This window comes from Macaca nemestrina, chromosome 7, assembly GCF_043159975.1.
Source record: "Macaca nemestrina isolate mMacNem1 chromosome 7, mMacNem.hap1, whole genome shotgun sequence".
Lineage (NCBI taxonomy): Eukaryota > Metazoa > Chordata > Mammalia > Primates > Cercopithecidae > Macaca > Macaca nemestrina.
Window position 1 is genome coordinate 72402984 of NC_092131.1, and position 26120 is coordinate 72429103.

General features: G+C 36.4%; 1 protein-coding gene across 8 annotated transcripts in view; it reads left to right on the forward strand.

Annotated features, from left to right (window-relative positions):
• Nucleotides 1-26120, forward strand: part of LOC105477982 (Ral GTPase activating protein catalytic subunit alpha 1) — a 275561-nt gene that overhangs the window by 52176 nt on the left and 197265 nt on the right. For all 8 annotated transcript variants that reach the window (XM_011734912.3, XM_011734908.3, XM_024791574.2 and 5 more), the window contains exons 7-12: nucleotides 1054-1169; nucleotides 3326-3464; nucleotides 4759-4967; nucleotides 6618-6857; nucleotides 15381-15578; nucleotides 19306-19443. In XM_011734912.3, coding sequence (XP_011733214.1) covers nucleotides 1054-1169; nucleotides 3326-3464; nucleotides 4759-4967; nucleotides 6618-6857; nucleotides 15381-15578; nucleotides 19306-19443 — 1040 coding nt within the window. The remainder of the gene's footprint in view (nucleotides 1-1053; nucleotides 1170-3325; nucleotides 3465-4758; nucleotides 4968-6617; nucleotides 6858-15380; nucleotides 15579-19305; nucleotides 19444-26120) is intronic.

Genomic DNA, 26120 nt, shown 5'->3' on the forward strand with positions numbered 1-26120 from the left:
AAAGTGCTGGGATTATAGGCGTGAGCCACTGCGCCCGGCCTAAAGTTTGTATTTTTAAAGAATAATTTTTAAAAATGAGTGGCAGAATAACATACCATGTATTATTTAAGAACTGAAATCTACCTCTGTTGTGAGCTTGCTGGTTGATATTTACTGAGAGTCAGGTTTAGGGACCTACATGTGTTTACCAGGTACTAATTGTTCAGCTTAGGAAATATTTAAGAGAATTCAGCTAGTTGCGGGTTGACTTTCTTGCATTTGCATTTGTTATAATGAATTTTTTTGAACATCTGAAAAGTAAAAAATATAAAACTTTCTTATTTTGTAAGTGTTAACAGATTGGTACTTTGATAAATAACTGCATTATTACAAATGTTTGTGATCTTATGGAATTTTTGTAATGGCAGTCTTCATGTGAATTTCAAATTGCCAGAAGTTCTTTCTCAACTGAGATGTTACATACTTGTAATCGCTGTGTTATTTGTCTGTCCATCCCTTTGTCACATTCTCTCAATCAAGGGTTCACAAAACAGCTGATTATTAAAATTTGTGGCCAGGCACGTTGGTTCACACCTGTAATCCTAGCACTTTGGGAGGCTGAGGTGGGCAAATCACCTGAGATCAGGAATTTGAGACCAGCCTGGCCAAAATGGTGAAACCCCATCTACTAAAAATACAAAAATTAGCTGGGTGTGGTGGCAGAAGCCTGGAATCCCAGCTACTTGGGAGGCTGAGGCAGGAGAATCGCTTGAACCTGGGAGGCGGAGGTTGCAGTGAGCCAAGATCGTGCCATTGCACTCCAGCCTGGGTAACAGAGTGAGACTCCATCTCAAAAATAATAATAATAATAATAATAATAATTACAAATAAATAAAATTTATTGTTGTGATCAACTATCAGGGATGATCTCAAGATTTATTTTAAGGATCAGTCATTAGAAAGTTTTCTAGCAATTTTCATTGCATACACATTTTGCAGTTAAAGTTTATTTGGTTATATTATTGTTTTACTAAATTTGTTTTGTAACTATACTATTCTTTTGTCTTTGGATAGCTCAAGTCACTATAGAAGAAATCACTCCTCTTGTCCCCCCACAATCAGGAGATAAAGGGCAAGAAGATCTCACAAGCTATTTTCTTGAAGCACTTCTAAAATACATAGTAATTCAGGTACTTGTTATCTTTGATATCACACTCCTTACTATCCTATATGGGTGATTCCCTTTTCTCTCTCTTACCATTATTCTATCATAGTAGATATTTGCTTGTTTTCTTTTCGTCAGGGAGGTTGGAGGGGAAGGGTCAATGGCTTGCTTTTAATTAGCTTTAGCTTTTAAGCTTTTGCAAGTGTAGTCAACCAAGTGATGGTGGTAGGGGATATTTCCTAAACTTGTCATGTAAACTCAAATTTTAGATTCTTCTTTGGGGTAAAATAGATTTTAAATATTGCTTTACTGATTTATTGAGCTATAATTGATACACAATAAACTGCAACATTTGAAATTTATAGTTTAATGAATTTTATTACATGTATATATCCATGAAACCTTTACCACAATTAAGATAATGTATATATTTATCACCTCTAGGCATTTTCTTGGATCTTTGTTTGCTTTTTTATTTGTTTGTTTGAGACAAGGTCTTGCTCTGTCACCCAGGCTGGAGTACAGTGGCCCAATTATGGCTTACTGCAGCCTCAACCTCCTGGGCTCAAGTGATCCTGCCACCTCAGCCTCCCAAGTAGCTGGGACTACAGACCACTGAGCCGGGCTAATTAAAACTTTTTTTTTTTAGAGCGATAAGGTCTCACTCTGTTGCCCAGGCTGGTTTCAAACTCCTAAGCTCAAGTGATCTTCCCACTTGAATCACAGCCTCGCAAAATGCTGTGATTATAGGTGTGAGCCACCATGCCCCTTGGATCCCTTTGTATCGATACTTCATGTTTATTGCGCTGAATAATATTATATTGTAATTCATCCCCTTGTAGCATGTATTATATTGTATACATATACAATATTTTGTTTATCTCTTCATCAGCCAATGAATATTTGAGTTATTTCCACTTTTTGGCCAACTGGTGATATCAATTCCATCATTAATTCTACATTCAAGAGTTGGCTACATACTGTAGGAAAAAGCTTTCTCCCCTCCCCATTTGTTTACTTACTTATTTATCTCAACATGGATTTATGCATTCCTGTGAATTCATGTGTTAGTATTTACTACCGTTACTAATTTTGATGCTCAGATTGTCCTAAATTTGTCTAGTGGAAGTTCCTTCAAGCTGACTCCTATGCCTTTGAATTGTTTCCATCTTTGAGCACTTCCATACTTCCTGGCACCACAAGATGTTCCAAGCTCATCTCATACCTTCCTTGCTCTGTCTGGAATCTGCTGCTTCTCTAAGCTGTCATTCATTTTAATGAAGAATTGTATTCACAGACACAGACACACACAAATCCATATTCCTATCTGTCTGTCTATCTATCTGTCTGTCTGTCTGTCTATCATAATGTTAATTCATACCCATTTTCCAAATTTCAATCTAGTACCACAGGGTTCATTCCCATTTCTTCCTTTCCATATTTATAACTCTTACCTGTCAATGAGAAATGTGGCTCATATTATTCTCAGTGTATTTACTTATTTAATCAGTTCCCCCTTGTGTATGATCAATCTCCTCTTACCACCATTGCCCTCCTCTGCAGACATTCTCCTTAACTTGATTGGGTTCCATTACCCCATTCTGGGCCTTTGCCAACCACCTGCTTGGATGTCTTTCTCGTACCCTATATTATACTACTGTATCTCTTTCTGTCCTCGCTTCTCCCACTTCGTGGACACCCTCCTCACCCCTCTCAGATTGTGAGTCCCCACTGGGTTCCTGCCTCTGCTGTACCCTCTTTATGGATGCCCTGTGTCCTGTGCTCAGGCTCTGATTATCTGCACTTGACTGCTGCTACTGCTTACATACACACACTCCTACCACATATGCTTATGTATTTTGTATGATTTTTTAGGCTGAATTATTCAGGAAGGGACAAAAGGGAGAGAACTTTAATATTTTTGTCATTAGTAGGGCCAACTTTTGTATAATTTTCATGGTTTTTTGAAGCACACTTCTAGGATTTTTAAAAAATATACGTAATGTACTTGTTTGACATTAGACCAATTTAAAAGATTTGTCCTTACGCTATGTATCATGATCTTTAGTGTTAACAATTCAGTGTATTGCAACCTTTTATAAGCTTGTTTATAATTGCTAATACTTCCTTTTAAGAGATTCTTTCTTCTGGAATGATTCTAATTATATACTTTATTTTTAGGTAAAAAGTTTAGAATGGAAGAACAAAGAAAACCAAGAAAGGGGATTTTCATTTTTGTTTTCACATTTTAAGAAATACTACTTGCCTTATATTTTTCCAAACATCTGTAAGGAAAACAGTTTATATCATCCTATACTTGGTAGGTAATGTTTGGAATTTTCTGAAAGAACACGCATAAGAGTAAAATAATCTCTCACTGTAAAGTTGGCATTTGTTACTGCAGGAAACTGATCATATTTAATACTTGTATTGGTTGGTACAGATATGATACCTAGATTCATACTGAAAGCAAATTTATGTTAATAGGAAATTTTCAATGAGAATGAGTTTTTTTTTTTTTTTTTTTTAAGAGACAGGGACTCACTCTGTCACCAAGGAGGCTAGAGTGCAGTGGCATGATTATAGCTCACTGTAGCCTTGAACTGCTGAGCTCAGGCAATCCTCCCATCTCAGCCTCCCTAGTAGGACAACAGTCATGCACCACCACATCTGGCTAATTATTTTTTTTTTTAGAGATAGGGTCTCCCTATGTTGCCCAGGCTGGTCTTGAACTCCTAGCTTCGAGTGATCCTCCCCCTTGGCCTCCCAAAGTGCGGGAATTGTAAGCATGAGCCACCACATACAGCCAACAATGAACAGATTTTTTAAAAACTTATTCTCTGGATCTTATCAATTAGAAAAGTTAGCCCACCAGAAATATTTGTGGTTGTAAATTAAACTGAATTCTTGTTTGGTGTGATCCTTAGACTATACTATAAATTTTATTTTTAAGGTCCCCCCATATGGGGGTTCAATCAAATATTAGTCTTATTCAAATTCTATATGAATAATTACATAGCCATGTTTCATCCAGTATTTATATAGTTGGTGCAAAAGTAATGGCAGATTTTGCAATTACTTTTAATAATTATTGCCCCAACATATCTCTTGGAGCCTTGAGCCTAGAGCCTTGTGTACAAATCCTGGGTTAGAAGCTTATCTCTGCCATATATAGAAGGTATTGGTCATCCGTAGGTAAATTGTCTCTTTCCCAGAAAGGTGTTCCTAATACCAAGTTTAGGGAATTAACAGGCTTAGGTAAAACCTCATATTTGGTATGACTTCAAAATATGTGTTTCAGTGTTAGGTTAATTGAAGTGAGCTCTTATTTATTTTAAATAGTTCTGGAAGCTTCTTTGTACTTAGGTAGGTTTATTGAACTTTTTGATATTTTGTAAAAATAGATGTTTCTATATATCATCCTGATATATATGGTTCACTCTTCTGAGTTCCATGCAACATCTGGCAAATTTTGAAATGTCATTTTTGTGCTAAAGCTAGTTCTAAAACCAGAATAGAGTAACAATATTTTCTTAAATATTTAAAAATCTAGGTCTTTTCTAAACATAATTTCTTTCTTATTTTGGTTTTCATTTTCCTTTTATTTTGCACAGACATCCCACAGATGAGACCAAAGCCACATTATGTCATGATAAAGAAAGATGCTGAAACCAATGAAGCAATCTATTGTACAAAGGAGCCTTTCATTAAGGCTCGTGTTATTGTCATTCGTTGGCTGGTTTCTTTCTGGCTGGAGCCAAAACCACATACAGGACCTCATATTCCTGGGATGGAAGGTGAAGTCTTGCCAAAGAATATTCAGGTAATGCACAAATGAGGCAGGCTTGTTAAAGTTAGAAATGGCTTTTGAGATTTAGTCCATTGATTTCAATTGCCTTAGGTGGAGAGTACACTTAAATAATAGTGCTATTTTATTTGTATAAATATATTTTATAAATGCAAATTTTACTTATAGAGTTAATAAGTTTCCTGATAAAGAAATGAAACTTGGGAAGTATAGAAGATAATTTCATTAGTATATCAGTCTCAGCTTCTTATTTCTATATTTTAATTATACAATACTAAAAATATTCTTTATTGTACAGATAAATCTTATAAGTGAAAATAACTGTGATCAAATGGTAGGACCTTGATGGCCCTTTTTATTTGGGGGCATTCACAAAATGCAGATTAAAAGACCTGTTCACACCCCCTTCCCCCTTTTTCAACAAAGACTCCCAGTCTAGAAATGTGATATAAAATTATAAAGCAATACAGTAGAGTAATATTTCAAACTGTTGTTTTGGATTTAACAGTTTACCTTTTTTTCATACTTCTTTTTTATTTTCTCTTTTCCCTCATTGTACATTTTCCTAAACGTGTCTACATTACAGTATTTTTACTATTTTTATTTTCCTTTCCTCAGATTTTCTTTCTTAGTTTTTAAAATCTTAAACTATGTGTGTTTTTTCTATAACATCTTAAATCTTTTATAAGTAGAATAAAGGTATAAAGTGTGTTTAATTAATCAAAATTCAGAAAATTTTAGTTTTATTCCTCTTAGTTTATTTATCTATAGCAAACTGTATGGTGTGTGTCCTCCAAAACTTTGCTGTAAGTTCTATAAGTGTGAAAATTCTCAAGCAGAACTATCTGCTTTCTGATCCTAGAACGTAATGGATGAAAATCATAAATGTTTTTAGTTGGAAAGGTATATTTGAGATCATTTATTTAAGCTCTGTTATTTTATGGATGACAAAACTGAGGCCAAAAATTGAGTAACTTAACAGAAAGTAATTTATACCACAGAATAGTGCTACTTCTACCATATAGGAATTTGCTTATCACCACCTTAAGACTTAGTTTTCCCCTGTCTTTCTGGTTAGGCTTGATCTTCAGCCTTGGTGAAAATTCGATTGTCAGAATTATAGAATTTTCTCTCAAGTTTTCTAATATTTTCTTTTAGTTTCGTTTCTACTTCTGTCATAAATTTTGTTCCTTTGTTTTTTGTTTTGTTTAAGAAGCTTTTACTTATGTAAATTTTTGTCCACAGTAAAATAGAGATAATTTTAAATATTAAGGTTTTATTAGGTAAACATTCTGATGTTAAGTTATTTACTTATTCTTGAAGGTCTGAACTGTCTCTAATTCCATTATTCATCCACCCAGCTTTAATTAATAACTTGTTTGAACTGTAGACTTACTGAGAAACTTGTATAACTATAGGTGGATAGATGATTAATTACCACACATTTTGGAGTATCTCTGTCACTTAGATGTTGAGTTATTTGCATTGCCAATTAATTATTTAGAACGGCTTTTAAATGAAACTCTATGCTCAGAGTTTAAGCAGTGGTATAGATTACTTGGGAAATGTTTTGGATTTTGTCAGTATTACCTATTAAAAGACAAAATGCACAGTGAAATGATTATGATATTGTGTCTCTCTCTTTTTTTTTTTTTTGTATTTTAGAGAGCAGCTGCTAGTTTAGTATCCAGAGAAGAAAGCAAAAATGATAATGCTGATAAAGCAGACAGAACTACAGAACCCGAACAGTCTCATTCCAATACAAGCACTCTCACGGAGCGAGAACCTAGCTCATCTAGTCTCTGTAGTATTGATGAAGAACATCTCACAGACATTGAAATAGTTCGCAGAGTTTTTTCTTCTAAAAGAAGTAATGTAAACTTTGTGACAGAGATATTTCGTCAGGTAACATACCTATCAGTATTTTTAATTTATAAGGGAGGCTTTTATCTTTAATATTAAATATACTGATTTTTAGCTGGGAACAGTGGTGTGTACCTTTAGCTGTAGTTGTTCAGGAGGCAGAGGTGGGAGAATCGCTTGAGCCCAGGAGTTTGAGGGCACTTTGAACAACATGCAGAGACTGCATCTCTTAAGAAAGGAAAGGAAAGGGAAAGGGAAGGGGAAGGGGAAGGGGAAGAGGAAGGGGAAGCGGAAGGGAAGGGAAGGGAACAGAAGGGAAGGGAGACAGAAAGGAGGAAGGAAGGAAGGAAGGGAGGGAGGGAAGGGAAGGGAGGAAGGAGATTACTGATTATTAGCTATTTAAAATATATTCTTCATGTAGATTTTTAAAGTTTATACTTAGTTTATAAAATGTATCTCTAATCCTTTAGTATTTTCTATTCTTTATATATTTTAGTTTGTGATACTTTTAACTTAATAATTACTTTTCCCCTTATACTCCTCCTGTTACCAGAATAATTTTTAAAATTACTCATTATAGATTGAAACTCTTCTATCATTTGATTAATAAACTATAGTAAAATTATTTTATCTTCCACTCTCTCGTCAGTAAATGGTTTATGATTATAGGAAGGGAGGTTTTTATTGCTTTTACCCTCAAGGCTTAGTTTTGTCCTCTAAGGCATTCTGAAGTCAAAGTTGATTAAGACAGATATTTCTTAGGGAAAATATAGAAAGAAAGGGAAAATAAAAGAACAAAAAGCTATTTCACATGAAGGTAGCTAGAAATCCCTAAGTGCATGTTCTCAAATATGTAGAAATTTTGTGGAAAAGAAACCTTATGAAAACTACCATTTGCTCTTGATGGCAAAGGCACTTAACTTTTACAGGTAAACAACATTGAGTTTTGCAGCTGAGGGGGATCATTCAGGTGTCTCAGCAAGTAAGTGGTATATCTTTGACTATGAAATGCCCACATCCTGGTTCCCATGTCAGTGCTCTTTATTCAGTGCCACACTGCGTTCACATGCCAGGGAGCTCTCTAGGCAAAGCAAATACTCTTGATCTCCCACACATATTTATTGATGTGTAAAACAAAGCATGAGAGAGCATTAGTCTTGTCAGCCTAAATTAAAGAAACAAACTTGTTTTCATTTTTTGTCCAGCATTAGCAGTGGTTCTAGCCAGATTTAAGGTTTGTGTTAACAGAATATATAACAATTGGGAAAGGAAAGATATTTGACGAATTATGTTGGAATACTTGTGGGGAATTTTAAAGCTTATAGAACTATTCAGCCTTCCAGTTGTTGAGTCAGTTTAAATAAGTTTATTTTTCTAGGCATTTACTTATTGTGTTTGTTTTCAAATTTGTTGACAAAGCTCATCACATCCTCTTATCCTTTTAACCTCTAAAGCATTTATATTCATATTCCTCCTTTTCATTCCCATCAGTGCAGTATTTAATTGCCTGGTAATTTTTTAATTTTTTTGCAGAGTGGGGTCTGGCTATGTTGTCCAGGCTGGTCTTGAACTCCTGGCCTCAAGCTATCCTCCCGCCTTGGCCTCCCAAAGCGCTGGGATTACAGACATGAGCCACTGTGCCTGGCCCTATCCCTTGTTTGTTTCTCTCTCTTTTTTTTTTTGATGGTGATTCTTGCCAGAGATTTGTCAGTTTTATTATTTTCTTTCTGTCTTTTTCTATCTTTTCCCCCGAGACCCCATTCCTTTTCCTTTAGTGGTTGTCATATAAGTTTTAACATGTATACTTCACTTTTCAAGTTCTAAAGTTATTTTTTTACCCTCTTCCTAATCAATACAAGGACTTTAGAACCCTACTAGTCTGATTTTTCCCCCCAACATATATATTAAGTAATTTTGTTCTGTTTTTTGTGTTGGTGTATATTTGTTACATATTTGCCACTTTATTTTATCATGATTTCTTCCCTTTCAGATCTTCTATTTAGAATCACTTTCCTCTGCTTGAAGTTCATCATTTAGAAATACTTTAGTGGATGTATGTTGGTATCAAACACTTTTAATTTTATGATTTTCCCAACTTTATTGCGGTATACCCAACAAATAAAAATAGCATATATTTAAGGTATACATTGTGATGTTTTGATACACCTATACATTGCGGATGATTACTACAATCAATCTGGCTAACATAATCATGGCCTTACGTAGATAAAATTTCATTTGCTTATATATGGTAAGAACACTTAGGATAAAATCTTCTAGCAAATTTCAAGTGTAAAATACAGGATTATTAACTATAGTCACCATGCTAGATATCCAGAACCTGTTCATCCCACATAACTGAACTGTTGTACATTTTGATCAGCATCTCCCATTTTGCCTACTGCTCAGCCCTTAGTCACTACCTTTCTACTCTGTTTTTATAAGTTTGATTTTTTAGATTGCACATTTAAGTGAGATTATACAATAAATTGTCTTTCTGTATCTAGCTTATTTATTTCACTTAGCATAATGTCTGCTGGGTTAGTCCATGTTGTTGCAAATGGTGGAATTTCCCTCTTTTTGTTTTTTTGAAACAGGGCCTTACTCCATTTCCCAGGCTGTAGTACAGTGGTGTGATCACAGCTCACTGCTCAAGTGATACTTATGCCTCAGCCTCCTGAGTAGCTGGGACTACAGGTGCACACCACAATCCCTACCTAATTTTAAAAAATTATTTTATAGAGAGGGGTTCTCACTGTATTGCCCAGGCTGATCTCTAAGTCCCTGCCTCAAGTGATCCTCTCACGTCGGCCTCCCAACGTGCTGGGATTGAAGGCGTGAGCCACTATGCCTGGCCCTAGGATTTTCTTCTTTTTTTTCTTTTTTTTTTTTGAGATGAAATCTCGTGCTGTTTCCCAGGCTGGATATGGTGGCCCTATCTTGGCTTACTGCAAGCTCCACCTCCCGGGTTCAAGTAGTTCTCATGCCTCAGCCTCCTGGGTAGCTGGGATTACGGGCATGCGCCACCACGTCCGGCTAATTTTTGTATTTTTAGTAGAGACGGGGTTTCACCATGTTGGTCAGGCTGGTCTTAAACTCCTCACCTCGTGATCTGCCCACCTTGGCCTCTCAAAGTGCTGGGATTACAGGTGTGAGCCACTGTGCCCAGCCAGATTTTCTGCTTTTTGAAGGCTGGATAATACTCTGTGTGTGTGTGTGTGTGTGTGTGTGTGTGTGTGTATGTGTGTATATATTTCTGGCTCTCTGCTCTGTTCCATTGCTCTATATATCTGTTTTTAATGCTGGTACCATAGTGTTTTGATTACTGTTTTGTAATGTATTTTGAAATCAAGACATGTGGGTACCTCCTGCTTTGTTCTCCTTGCTCAAGATTATTCCAGGTCTTTTGTTGCTTCTTCATAGAGGAATTAACTGCTGATTTATGAACTTGAATATTCTGGTTTCTTTGACAGTTATTTCTCATTATAAATTTATAAATTATCACTCTGATTTTATACATCAGTTTTTAGCTATGGCTAATATCAGTTTTTCCTCACAATTCATATTTAGCATGTTGGCAAAATAATATTTTGAAATCTGCCAGGACGTAGTTCTCTGGTGTGTAGTAAATTCAAGCCACTAGGATGTAGTCTGACAATTTGTGTAATATTTTAGCTCTGGAGGATATTAACTTTTTAAGATTATTAAATTTTGTTTTTCAGTGTTTTAGATTGACAGCAAAATTGAGTGGAAAGTACATACTAATTTTTTAAAACAGGTTAATTTTTCTGTATCTTAGAATTTCTTTGGGATCATTTTAACGTTTTAAATTTTATTTTGAATGTTTTTAAGGAAGGCTGAGCTGTTGCTACAACTGTAAAATAAATATTCTTAAAGCAGGCAGTGATGATCAAAATCTTACCATTTGACCATTAAGCTGCTAGAATATGAGAGTGATGATTTAGGAATGAGTTGATTAAAGAAAGTAACAAATAAAGTAGTTTACTAAGGAATTAATAATAGCAAATAAAAGGATTAACAAATAACAATAAATATTCTGTTGATATTGCACGTCAACTTTTCATCATCTTGGGAGCTTTTTTGCTGGTTTCATTCAGATAAAATAAGTTCATTTGACCACATGGTTATTATTTAATACACCTACTGATATCTCTAGAATAGAAAGTGGCAGGTTTTAGGTAAGGGTTTTGTGATTTTTAAGGTTGATATTAGCAAGTAGTGTCATAAAAAAATAATAAAAAGTAAAAGCAATTTAATTCTTTTTTTTTTTTTTTTTTTTTTTTGAGATGGAGTCTCGTTCTTGTTGCCCAGGCTGGAGTGCAGTGGTGTGACCTCAGTTCACTGCAACCTTTGCCTCTCAGGTTCAAGCGATTCTCCTGCCTCAGCCTCCCGAGTATTTGGTATTACAGGCATGTGCCACCGTGCCTGGCTAATTTTGTATTTTTAGTAGGGACAGGGTTTCTCCATGTTGGTCAGGCTGGTCTTGAACTCCCGCCCTCAGGTGATCCGCCTGCCTTGGCCTCCCAAAGTGCTGGGATTACAGGCGTGAGCCACCGCACCCAGCAGCAATTTAATTCTATTTCCACCTAAAAAGTAAAGTAAAAATATTAACCCATAAACACACACAAACACAAGGAAAAGACTTTGGGTGATGAGATTAAGAGTATTTTTGCTGTTTTACTTTTCCATGTCTGGATTGTGTAAATCTTTTTCTATGAAAATGTGTATTTGTGATGAGGAAAATATTTATATTTTTTTAAGATCCCAGAAAATACCAGAAGAAAAGAATAACTATGAGATTTTTCTTTTAAATTTTGCCTTATTGTTAGACTATAGAACTTGATTATATGTAAAATGAAATATATAAGCCTTAACTTTTTTCTTTGTATGCTTGGAAAAGGTGAGGTACCTTATTACATATGATTTTTTATTAGATTTTGGAGGCAAATTTAATTTTTATTTTAAAATCAAAATCTATTTTAAAAGTAATAGTTCTCAAAAAGACAATGATGACTGGGTGTGGTGGTGTGTGCCTATAGTTCAAGCTACTCAGGAGACAGAGACAGGAGAATCGCTTGAGGCCAGGAGTTCAGTCTAGCCTGGGCAATGTAGCGAGATCCTGTCCCTAAAATAATAAAAAAATTTAAAAACCACAATAATGTAAGTTGCAAAAAAGTGCAACTTATGAAAAGTTGTATTTACATTGACCTTTGTAAGAGCTCAGTTATTTCAGGAAGCAAGGAATATCACCATTCTGAGTAATACAATTTCAACTAATCTTTACTACTTCTACTTGAAGTCAGTTCCTGTCTACCACAAACATTCCTATATCAGTGTGCAAATAATTTGGAGACAACAGGCTTTTTATGACAATGAATTGGTTAACTTTTAAAAGTTGTTTTTTATCTCACATTTTATAATAAGATAGAAATACATGTACAGCAGGTCTTAATATCCCTGATGAACATCGATGCAAAAATCCTCAATAAAATACTGGCAAACCGGATTCAGCAACACATCAAAAAGCTTATCCACTATGATCAAGTGGGCTTCATCCCTGGGATGCAAGGCTGGTTCAACATTCGCAAATCAATAAACATAATCCAGCATATAAACAGAACCAAAGACAAGAACCACATGATTATCTCAATAGATGCAGAAAAGGCTTTTGACAAAATTCAACAGCCCTTCATGCTAAAAACGCTCAATAAATTCGGTATTGATGGAACGTACCTCAAAATAATAAGAGGTATTTATGACAAACCCACAGCCAATATCATACTGAATGGGCAAAAGCTGGAAAAATTCCCTTTGAAAACTGGCACAATACGGGGATGCCCTCTCTCACCACTCCTATTCAACATAGTGTTGGAAGTTCTGGCTAGGGCAATCAGGGAAGAGAAAGAAAGAAAGGGTATTCAGTTAGGAAAAGAAGAAGTCAAATTGTCCCTCTTTGCAGATGACATGATTGTATATTTAGAAAACCCCATTGTCTCAGCCCAAAATCTCCTTAAGCTGATAAGAAACTTTAGCAAAGTCTCAGGATAGAAAATTAATGTACAAAAATCACAAGCATTCTTATACACCAGTAACAGACAAACAGAGAGCCAAATCATGAATGAACTTCCATTCACAATAGCTTCAAAGAGAATAAAATACCTAGGAATCCTACTTACAAGGGATGTAAAGGACCTCTTCAAGGAGAACTACAAACCACTGCTCAGTGAAATAAAAGAGGACACAAACAAATGGAAGAACATACCATGCTCATGGATAGGAAGAATCAATATCATGAAAATGGCCATACTGCCCAAGGTTATTTATAGATTCAATGCCATCCCCATCAAGCTACCAATGAGTTTCTTCACAGAATTGGAAAAAACTGCTTTAAAGTTCATATGGAACCAAAAAAGAGCCCGCATCTCCAAGACAATCCTAAGTCAAAAGAACAAAGCTGGAGGCATCACGCTACCTGACTTCAAACTATACTACAATGCTACAGTAACCAAAACAGCATGGTACTGGTACCAAAACAGAGATATAGACCAATGGAACAGAACAGAGTCCTCAAAAATAATACCACACATCTACAGCCATCTGATCTTTGACAAACCTGAGAGAAACAAGAAATGGGGAAAGGATTCCCTATTTAATAAATGGTGCTGGGAAAATTGGCTAGCCATAAGTAGAAAGCTGAAACTGGATCCTTTCCTTACTCCTTATACGAAAATTAATTCAAGATGGATTAGAGACTTAAATGTTAGACCTAATACCATAAAAACCCTAGAGGAAAACCTAGGTAGTACCATTCAGGACATAGGCATGGGCAAAGACTTCATGTCTAAAACACCAAAAGCAACGGCAGCAAAAGCCAAAATTGACAAATGGGATCTCATTAAACTAAAGAGCTTCTGCACAGCAAAAGAAACTACCATCAGAGTGAACAGGCAACCTACAGAATGGGAGAAAATTTTTGCAATCTACTCATCTGACAAAGGGCTAATATCCAGAACCTACAAAGAACTCAAACAAATTTACAAGAAAAAAACAAACAACCCCATCAAAAGGTGGGCAAAGGATATGAACAGACATTTCCCAAAAGAAGACATTCATACAGCCAACAGACACATGAAAAAATGCTCATCATCACTGGCCATCAGAGAAATGCAAATCAAAACCACAATGAGATACCATCTCACACCAGTTGGAATGGCGATCATTAAAAAGTCAGGAAACAACAGGTGCTGGAGAGGATGTGGAGAAATAGGAACACTTTTACACTGTTGGTGGGATTGTAACCTAGTTCAACCATTATGGAAAACAGTATGGCGATTCCTCAAGGATCTAGAACTAGATGTACCATATGACCCAGCCATCCCATTACTGGGTATATACCCAAAGGATTATAAATCATGCTGCTATAAAGACACATGCACACGTATGTTTATTGCAGCACTATTCACAATAGCAAAGACTTGGAATCAACCCAAATGTCCATCAGTGACAGACTGGATTAAGAAAATGTGGCACATATACACCATGGAATACTATGCAGCCATCAAAAAGGATGAGTTTGTGTCCTTTGTAGGGACATGGATGCAGCTAGAAATCATCATTCTTAGCAAACTATCACAAGAACAGAAAACCAAACACCGCATGTTCTCACTCATAGGTGGGAACTGAGCAATGAGATCACTTGGACTCGGGAAGGGGAACATCACACACCGGGGCCTATCATGGGGAGGGGGGAGGGGGTAGGGATTGCATTGGGAGTTATACCTGATATAAATGACGAGTTGATGGGTGCTGACGAGTTGATGGGCGCAGCACAGCAACATGGCACAAGTATACATATGTAACCTGCACGTTATGCACATGTACCCTAGAACTTAAAAGTATATTAATAATTAAAAAAAAAAAAGAAACATTGTTTAACTATAATATTGATGGCAAAAAAAAAAAGATTCCCACCAGGGGCCACTGTCTGTGTGGAGTTTGCATGTTCTCTCCATGTCTGTGTGGGTCTTCTCTAGGTACTACAGTTTCCTCCCATATCCCAAAGCTGTGTGCATTAGGTGAATTGGTGTGTCTAAATGGTCTCAGTCTGGGTGAGTGTTGGGGTGTATGTGATTGCACCCCACAATGGAATGGCATCCTGTCCAGGGCTGGGTTCCTGTCTTGTCCCTGAGCTGCTGGGATACACTGGCCACCAGTGACCCCGAATTAGAATATTTGGGTAATTAATTGTCTTACTTTTATTAATCTTTCTTAAATGTACATATAGCTCACATTTATTTCAGTGTTTAATATTGTAAGTGTTTTGGTCTCTATTTAGAAGTTTGGTGATTTTTTTTTTTTTTTTTACTAGAAATATCCCATAGGAACTTAACTCTTAATGGCAAAATGAGTTTTGTTCTATGTCATCGTTTTGCTTAAAGTTGCAGTTTCCAAGAATCCGTGATGTGATGTCAAAAACATTGCTCCTTTAGTGGTTTGTGGCAAAGGAAAAAGTATCATTATCTTGATTCTCCTTTTTTTCCCTAGGCATTTTTATTACCAATTTGTGAAGCAGCAGCTATGAGAAAAGTGGTAAAAGTATATCAAGAATGGATCCAACAAGAGGAAAAACCCTTGTTCATGCAAGAGCCTGAAGAAATTGGGATTACTTCTTCAGACCTCCCTTGCATTGAAAATGTCACAGACCATGATACTTCAATGGAAGAAGGAGAAAAAAGAGAAGAGGTAAAGTTATAAGATTTATATATTTTAGTGTTAGTCTAATAGATTAAGACTTTTGCAGAAACATAATAATGGGTTAACACAAATATACTTACTAAATGGGAAGATAAATATATCTTTCCGTATATTTTGTAACAATTTAGGTAATATAACAGTAGTCATCTCAGTACTGTGGAGGAAAGCCCTGTGATACCACAACTTTTAAAAATTAATACTGAAGTTGTATACTGATTCTTTAAGCCATTGTCTAGATAAAAATTATATACTATTATAAAGGTATAATATTTCAAACTGTGATACTACATCAAAATGGATTTTAAAATACATACTTTTGGGGGGGTTATTACCAAACCACAATTCCTCCTTCCCTGGAAGGAGTAACTGTTTAGGAGTGGCTACCCAGCACAAGCCATAATGTTTGTGCTCCCTCCTTGGAATCTTTTGCACTAGAGCTGATTTCAGAATGTGAAACTTCTTGACTTGGTAAAATAAGTTCTTTTGTAATAAGAAAGACTAGAGTTTACTCACAGCGGGGAAACGGTGAGGAAAGAGAGAGTAGTAGAGGTGGCATTTGGGTCCCTGGTTCCATTTTTTCCTTTGGTTGTTCAACCTTTGTCACAGGTTAGGCTCTCCAACAGCAGATGCTAAGATGGAGTTAGGAGTGCAGAAAGTTTATTGAAAGTGATTTATCTGTTTTGCCTGATTTGCCTTTCACCATAAAGTTGTCTGCAATTGATACCTATCTTGCTAAATCTAGATAGGAACGATTGAGTAATGTTTATTCACTTTAGTGGTTAATCTAACCTCATCAGTGGAATTTAGTCAGGATACTAATGTATGAATGAATAGGCCAATTCTGTAGGGATTTGATGAGCCTGAGCATTTGTGTATGTATATATGTGTATATGTATATATACACACATACGTAGAGCACCCTCCCCCCCTTCTAAGAAAGGGAAAAATGTAACTGAGAAATATAATTGAAGTAAATAAAATTAACCATATAAATTATGAAATATCTACAGTCCTAATTCTTACACAGCAATGAAAAATATCAAATTTATTGATATTTTTATGCTGGAAAATAAACCTATGAGTTTAAAAATAATTTGCCTTCCCTGACCTTTTTAGTCATGATGTGCCATATATAATGAGCCTACCCCACATCATTTACTATTCTTAAATAAGAATGATGGATAATATAAGCTATCTACATGTATAATTGAAAAACAAACAATGGAAGGAATGAAAGAGAGGAAAGGGTAGATTGGTGGTGTTAGGTGTGCTGTGTAGGTTTGTTCTATTTGTTACTCAAGTACTGTGACCAGCACTGACTGCCATTAGAGATGTAGTTTTTCAAAGTGACAGCAACTCTTGCAAATGATGTGGACCAAACCCAAAAGGTATAATGTATTGGTTTACATTTCTGATACACTGAATATATAAGGGAGTCATTTAAATTTTTGGTGTTACAGTTATAAAGTGGAATTATGTTATAAATTCAGATAATTGTAAATGAATTTTTAATTTCATTTTTTATTGTTGTTATTATTTTGAAACAAGGTTTTCCTCTGTCACCCTGGCTGGAATGCAGTGGTGTGATCTCAGCTCACTGTAACCTCCACCTTCCGGGCTTAAGCCATCATCAACCTCAGCCACCCGAGTAGCTGGGACTACAGGCATTCGCCACCACGCCTGGCTAATTTTTTTGTATTTTTAGTAGAGACAGGGTTTCACCATGTTTCTGAGCTGGGCTTAAACTCCTGAGCTTAAGTGACCTGCCCACCTCAGCCTCCCAAAGTGCTGGGGATGACAGGTGGGAGCCACAGCACTGACCTAAATAGACTTTTAAAATTCTCATAGTACCTGTGAGACATTTGAAAGGCATACAGAATATAAGACAGTTTCTTTTTGTGTGTGTGTAGGACTGTCATGTGCTGTGTAGGATGCTTTGCATTCTCTGTCCTATTTCGTTAAATTCCAGTGGTATCTTTTAATTCTTGTGACAAGAAAACACTCACAAATTTCAAACTACCATACAAAGCTTTTGGTTGCCCATATTGAGAACAAGTGTTGGAGGTAGAAACATGAGCAGACATTATTTCTACCTTCACATAACTTCTGGTTTAGCCGGAAGACAAACATACAAAGTAAGTATTATAAGACAGTGTTACTGCTATGATCCTAGAGCATGAAAAAGAGAATACCTAACTCTGCTTGGGGAAATCAGGGAATGCTTTATGGAAGAGGTAGTATAAGATAAAAGAGCAGGTAGGCAAATGGGAAAGATGACACACAGTGTGAATAGCATCTACAAAATGTATGAAAAACCTTGCAAATATTTCTATTTGGCTGCAGCGTAGAGTAGATGAGACAGAACAGCAGGAAATATGAGATAGACAGGATTAGATTCTGTTCAGTAACTTGTATGCCATGTTAGTAGATTTTAATTACATTCTAGAAACTGGAAAGCCTTTGAAGGGTTTTGAGTAAAAGAGTAGCATGAATAGTTACATACTTCAGAAGGTCATACCAGGCACAGAATGGAGGATAGATTGTAGGTCAGTCTGTAGGCCAGGAGACCAGTTAGGAAGGATTAGCAAAGTTCGAAAGTGAGATGATAAGTACCTGATCTAGGACAGTAGTAGTTGCAGTGGAAATATAAGGGAGAGGACAGATACATTAGTGTCTTTGAGGAATGGGGAGGTGTCGCAAGTTTCTTTCTTTTGCAACCGGAGTTGTTGCTATTCACACATGGATGGGAATTTTAAACAGCTCAAGTTTGGTGATGGCTAAGGCAGCTAGAGGGATTGGGTTGGCAGGAATGGGGAGAATCTGATTAATAAACTTATTTTTAAATATCTTAAGTTTGAGATGCTTGTGGGTCATTCAGGAAGAGCTCTTCAGAAGACATTTGATTACAGGGACGTGGAGCTTAAGAGAAAAGCTAGACTAGACCATGGCATGTTGTATTGGCTACTCAGGGCAGGGTTCCAGTACTGTTTCTGGTAATGGCAGAGCTGTTTGTATTGGATTAAACCTCTTGCATATTACAAACCCTATACAAAATATTTTTGTAAACCTTAACTAGTTAAAGATACTGGTAAGTGACAAGAAGGGAAAAACTGGAGGGACACTTTAAAAAGAGAACTACAGAGTAGCATTTCTGTTTGTGCTTTTTAACTGAGGGAACTCCCTTGTCTCTAAGACTTGTTACAGCTAAAATGCAAGCAGAAAGCTGTCGTCTCAGTGATTTGAAGTTTCAGTATTCTTTGAATAATAAGAATTTTAGTATTCCTAAGTAGGATAAACATAAGCCATTTTCTTTGTCATTTATTTGGATTCTGACATTTAATTTAGAACAGAATTCATCTTTTTACAAAGCTGTAAGTAGTATAATCCCATTCTTGAATGTGTGAGAGTATGAAAGGGAGGTTTATACATTATTAGACCTATAGGAGAATACTCTCTGGAATGATATAATCTCTGACTGCTCATTATGGTTTTGTTGTTGTTGTTGTTGTTGTTTTACTTTATATTTTTGTCATTGAGAATCCTTTTTTACAGTGAATATATATTGTTTTTGGAATTGGATAAGACATCATCTATTTTGAGAGAAAGAAACCTGTTGAGCAGTGGGACCTAATAATTTCATTTACCTTTTCAACTTAACTGACTAGTTACAACATTCTTATTAATGAAATATTAAAAACTTGTTATTTTGATTCAGGAAAATGGGACCAATACTGCTGATCTTGTTCGAAATTCCAGTTGGGCAAAAAATGGCTCCTACCAAGGTGCTCTTCATAACGCCTCTGAAGAAGCCACAGAACAAAACATACGAGCTGGTACCCAGGCAGTTTTGCAGGTGGATCACTTTATGGCTATTTTTAAAAATAAAATAATCATTAAATATTTCAGTTCAGTATTTCAGTATACAGTATACTTTTCACAATATAATAAATTCACCACCTACATTTATCATTATGCCATATTATTTTTATTTTTTCCTTTCATCACTTAATATATATGTATTAATAAACATTACATATTATTCTAGAGAATTTTAAATGTTATATAAATTATGTCATGACATACTGTCATCTGCAACTGATTTTTTTATTAGCCATTCTGTTTATGAGATTCGTTGTTACTATGCAGCCGTAATTCATTTTAACTATTTTGTGATATTGTAGTTTATTTCACATTTTACTTATTCATTTTTCTGTTAATGGTCTTTTGTTTCCAGTTTTTCACTATTCCAAATAGTACTACAGTGAACTTTTTTTTTTTTTTTTTTTTTTTTTGAGATGTTGTTTTCACTCTTGTTGCCCAGGCTAGAGTGCAATGATGTGATCTCGGCCCACTGCAACCTCTGCCTCCTGGGCTCAAATGATTCTCCTGCCTCAGCCTCCCAAGCAGCTGGGATTAAAGGCGCGTGCCACTGTGCTTGGCTAATTTTTGTATTTTTAGTAGAGATGAGGTTTTACCATGTTGGCCAGCCTGGTGTTGAACCTCCTGACCTCAGGTGATCCACCCACCTCAGCCTCTCAAAGTGCTGGGATTATAGGTGTGAGCCACTGCACCTGGCTGTGAATATTCTTTTTTTTTGAGATGGAGTTTCACTGTTGTTGTCCAGATTGGAGTGCAATGGCACGATCTCGGCTCACTGCAACCTCTGCCTCCTGGGTTCAAGCGATTCTCCTGCCTCAGCCTCCCAAGAAGCTGGGATTACAGGTGCCCACCACCATGCCCGGCTAATTTTTTTGTATTTTCGGTAGAGATGGGGTTTCATCATATTGGCCAGTCTGGTCTCAAACTCCTGACCTCAGGTAATCCACCCACCTTGGCCTCCCAAAGTGCTGCGATTATAGGCGTGAGCCACTGCGCTCCACTGTGAACATTCTTATACATGTATTTTTATATGCATCTGGGAAAATTTCCCTAGGGTATATACCAAAAGTGGAATTACCGAGTTGTAGGATGTGTACATTAATAACTTTAATATTATCGGCCAATTGTTCTCCACTTTGTCAGAATAATTTACATTCCCTCTAGTAGTGTTTGGGAGTTCTCATTTCCTTATGTTCTCCCTATTACTTGCACTGTCAGATTTTAATTTTTTGCTAGTCCTTTACATGTGAAATATTGACTCATTTTAAAAAAAGGTTTGTGTTTTTCCATTTTAATTTGCTTTTCCTTCATCAGTACTGAATTTGAGCATCTCTTCTTATCTATGAATTCATATGCTTTTCCATTATTTTGGGTGTTGGTCTTAATGGTTTGTAGGAGTTCATTATATTCATTCACTTTTTTTTTTGAGATGGAGCCTCACTCTTGTCACCCAGGCTAGAGTGCAGTGGCACAATCTCGGCTCACTGCAACCTTTGCCTCCCAGGTTCAAGCAAATCTCCTGCCTCAACCTCTTGAGTAGCTGGGATTACAGGCATGCGCCACCATGCCTGGCTAATTTTTGTATTTTTAGTAGAGATGGGTTTTTGCCGTGTTGGCCAGGCTGGTCTTAAACTCCTGACCTCAAGTGATCTGCCTGCCTCAGCCTCCCAAAGTGTTGGGATTACAGGCGTGAGCCACTGTGCCTGGCCAGTCATTCACTTTTTAAATCAAACTGTCCTTGTCAAGGCCACATGTGACCTCTACATTGTTAAATCAGATGTACATTTTTTCAGTCCTAATCCTGCTTGATTAGAAGCATTTACAGGGTAGATCATTCCCTCCCCATTGAAATGCTTCTTTGCCTGGCCTCCAGAATAGCATATCTTCCTGTTTCTTCTCACTTCATTGTCCACTTCTTAAAGCAGATTCTTTCACTGATTTTTCTGTAAAGCCCTGACCTTTTCATGTTGAAGTGCCCAGGAATCAGTTCTTGGATCTCTTATTCTCTTGTCTCATCCATATAGATGGCTTTAAATATCATCTATATGCTACAGCTTCAGATTTTTATAAGTAGTCTAGGATCTCTCATCTGAACTCTGTGAATCCTTAACTAAAATATTCAGATATCAAGTTGTCATTTTCACTTGGCTATCTAATAAGTATCTCAAATTTGAGTGCTTTTCCTGCAGTCTTCCTTGTTTCATTTATTGGCAACTCTGTTTTCCATTTACCTTAATGTTTGTCTAATTTAACGACAAATCCTGTCTGCTCTCCCTTCATAATGTGTATGGAATCTGACTACTGCTCAGCACACACACTACGTCTTTTGTCTAAGTCTCTACAATCTTTCATCTGTAATATTGTGGTAAGTTTCTAATTAGTCTCCCTGCTTCTGCCCTGCGCACCTGTCACTCTGGTCTGACCAGAGGGATCCTGTAAAATGTAAGTCAAATTATGTCATTTTTCTGCTCAGAACCCTCTAGTGGCTTTCCATTATCGCTAGGCAGCAATGCAAAAGTCTTTATAATGGTCTATAAGGCTTTATATCATTGCTCCTTAGAGTGTGGTCCATAGACAAGGGCTGGCCCACAGCATAACTGCAAAACTGAGAGTAAAAGTTTAGAAATGAAATAATTTAATATCTCTTGATTCTGTTAAAAAGTTTGCATTTGAATTTTGTCTTACTCTTTTTTCATTTCCTTTTGTCTATTCATTTTTCCCCCAGTTGATAATCTTTATTTTTATTTTTTATTCTTCCATAGGTTATTGGGGTACTAGTGGTATTTGGTTACATGAGAAAGTTCTTTAGTGGTGATATGAGATTTTGGTGCACCTATCACCCGAGCAGTATACACTGCACCCTATTTGCAGTCTTTTATCCCTTACCCCCTCCCACCCTTCCTACAAATCCCCAAAGTCCATTGTATCATTCTTATGCCTTTGTGTCCTCATAGCTTAGTTCCCACATATCAGTGAGAACATACGATGTTTGGTTTTCTATTCCTGAGTTGCTTCACTTAGAATAATAGTCTCTAATCTCATCCAGGTTGCTGCAAATGCCATTAATTCATTCCTTTTCATGGCTGAGGCAGTATTCCATTGTCTATGTGTACCACAGTTTCTTTATCCACTCATTGATTGATGGGCATTTGGGTTGGTTCCACAATTGCAATTGTGAGTTGTGCTGCTATAAACTTGCGTGCTATAAACTTGTTGTGTGCATCACAAGTTTAAGTTTGTGTGCTATAAACTTGTGTGCTGCTATAAACTTGTTTTCATATAATGACTTGTTTTCCTCTGGGTAGATACTCAGTAGTGGGATTGCTGGATCAAAATGGTAGTTCTACTTTTAGTTCTTTAAGGAATCTCCACACTGTTTTCCATAGTGGCTGTACTAGTTTACATTCCCACCAACAATGTAAAAGTGTTCCCTGATCACCACATCCATGCCAACATCTACTGTTTTTTGATTTTTTTTTTTTATTATTATGGCCATTCTTGCAGGAGTAAGGTGGTATTGCATTGTGGTTTTGATTTTGAGCATTTTTTCATATGTTTGTTGGCCATTTGTCTATCTTCTTTTGAGAATTGTCTATTCGTGTCCTTAGCCTACTTGTTGATGGGATCTTTTTTTTTTTCCTTACTGATTTGTTTGAATTCATTGTAGATTTTGGATATTAGTCCTTTGTCAGATGTCTAGATTGTGAAGATTTTCCCCTACTCTGTGGGTTTTCTCTTTACTCTGCTGACTGTTCCTTTTGCTGTATAAAAGCTCTTTAGTTTAATTAAGTCCCAGCTGTTTATCTTTGTTTTTATACTGCTTTGGGGTTCTTGGTCATGAAATCCTTGCCTAAGCCAATGTCTAGAGGGGTTTTTCCAATGTTATCTTCTAGAATTTTTATAGTTTCAGGTCTTAGATTTAAGTCCTTAATCCATCTTGAGTTGATTTTTGTGTAAGATGAGAGATGAGGATCCAGTTTCGTTCTGCTACACGTGGCTAACCTATTATTCCAGCACCATTTATTGAAAAGGGTGTCCTTTCCCCACGTTATGTTTTTGTTTGCTTTGTCAAAGATCAGTTGGCTGTAAGTATTTGGGTTTATTTCTGGGTTCTCTATTCTGTTCCACTGGTCTCTGTGCCTATTTTTATACCAGTACCACGCTGTTTTGGTGACCATGGCCTTAACAGTATAGTTTGAAATCAGGTAGTGTGATACCTCCAGATTTGTTCTTTTTGCTTAGTCTTGCTTTGGCTATGTGGGCCCTTTTTTGGTTCCATATGAATTTTAGAATTGTTTTTTCTAATTCTGTGAAGAATTACGGTGGCATTTTGGTAGAGATTGCGTTGAATTTGTAGATCACTTTTGGCAGTATGGTCATTTTCACAATACTGATTTTACCCATCCATGAGCATAGGATGTGTTTCCATTTGTTTGTGTTATTTGTGATTTCTTTCAGTGGTGTTTGTAGTTTTCCTTGTAGAGGTCTTTTGCCTCCTTGGTTAGATATATTCCTAAGTATTATTATTATTATTATTATTTTGCAGCTATAATAAAAGGGGTTAAGTTCTTGATTTGATTTTCTGCTTGGTTGCTGTTGGTGTATCTCCTGTTTTGTTTCTTAATGAGCTTATTTGGATTTTCTCTTCTTTTCTTGGTTATTCTTTCTAATGGTCTATCAATTTTATTTATCTTTTCAAAGAACCAGTTTTTTGTCTCATTTATCTTTTTGTATTTCGTTTGTTTTCATTTAGTACTGCTCTGATCTTGGTTATTTCCTTTCTTCTGCTGGGTTTGGGTTTGGTTTGTTCTTGTTTCTCTAGTTCCTTGAGATGTGACCTTAGACTGTTAGTTTGTGCTCTTTCAGTCTTTTTTGATGTAGGTTTTTAGGGCTATGAACTTTCCTCTTAGCACCACCTTTGCTGTATCACCGAGGTTTTGATAGATTGTGTCATTATTGTTGTTCAGTTCAGATAATTTTTCTGTTTGATTGCTTGTTTGTTTTTGAGACAGAGTTTCACTCTTGTTGTCCAGGCTGGAGTGCAATGGTGCTATCTCAGCTCACCGCAACCTCCACCTTCCGGGTTCAAGCAATTCTCCTGCCTCAGCCTCCTGGGTAGCTGGGATTACAGGCGTGCACCACCATGCCTGGCTAATTTTGTATTTTTAGTAGAGACGGGGTTTCTCCATGTTGGTCAAGCTGGTCTTGAACTCCCACCCTCAGGTGATCCACCCGCCTCGGCCTACCAGAGTGCTGGGATTACAGGCATGAGCCACTGCACCCGGCCAGGAGAACTTTTAGATTTCCATCTTGATTTTGTTTTTGACACACTGCTCATTCAGGAGCAGGTTATTTAATTTCCATATATTTGCATGGTTTTGAAGGTTCCTTTTGGAGTTGATTTCGTTTTATTCCATTGTGGTCTGAGAGAGTGCTTTGATAGAATTTTAAATTTTTAAAATTTATTGAGGCTCATTTTGTGATTTATCATATGGCCTATATTGCAGGAAGTTCCATGCACTGTTGAATAGAATGTGTATTCTGCGGTTGTTGGATGAAATGTTCTGTATATATCTGTTAAGTCCATTTGTTCCAAGGTATGGTTTAAATCTATTATTTCTTTGTTGTCTTTCTGTCTTGATGACCTGTCTAGTGTTGTCAGTGGAGTATTGAAGTCCCCCGCTATTATTGTGATGCTGTCTATCTCATTTCTTAGGTCTCTTAATAGTTGTTTTATAAATTTGGGAGCTCCAGTGTTAGGTGCATATATGTTTGGGATTGTGATATTTTCCTGTTGGACAAGGCCTTTTACCATTATATAATGTCCGTCTTTGTCTCTTTTAACTGCTGTTGCTTTGAAGTTTGTTTTGTCTGGTATAAGAATAGCTACCCCTGCTTGCTTTTGGAGTTCATTTGCATGAAATGCGTTTTTCCACCTCTTTACTTATGTCAGTCCTTCTGTGTTTGGTGAGTCTACTGAAAGCAGCAGATAGTTGGTTGGTGAGTTCTTATCCATTCTACAGTTCTCTATCTTTTAAGTGGAGCATTTAGACCATTTACATTCAATGTTAGTATCGAGATGTGAGGTACCATTCCATTCATTGTACTATTTGTTGCCTGTGTACTTTGGTTTTTTTGGTTTTTGCTTTGCTTTTTAAATTGTATTTTTGTTTTATAGGTCCTGTGTGATTTATGCTTTAAAAATGTTCTGTTTTGATATGTTTCTAGGATTGTTTCAAGATTTAAAGCACCTTTTAGCCATTATTTTAGTGGTGGCTTGGTATTGGCAAATTCTCTCAGCATTTGTTTATCTGAAAAAGACTGTATCTTTCCTTCATATATGATGCTTAGTTTTGCTGGATACAAAATTCTTGGCTGATAATTGTTATGTTTGAGGAGGCTGAAGATAAGGCTCCAATCCCTTCTACCCTGTAAGGTTTCTGCTGATTCAATCTCTGTTAATCTGACAGGTTTTCCTTTGTAGGTTACCTGATACTTTTGTCTCACAGCTCTTAAGATTCCTTCCTTCATCTTAACTTTAGATAATGTGATGACAGTGTGCCTAGGCGATGATCTTTTTGCAATAAATTTCCCAGGTGTTCTTTGTACTTCTTGTATTTGGATGTGTGGGTCTCTAGCAAGGCCAGGGAA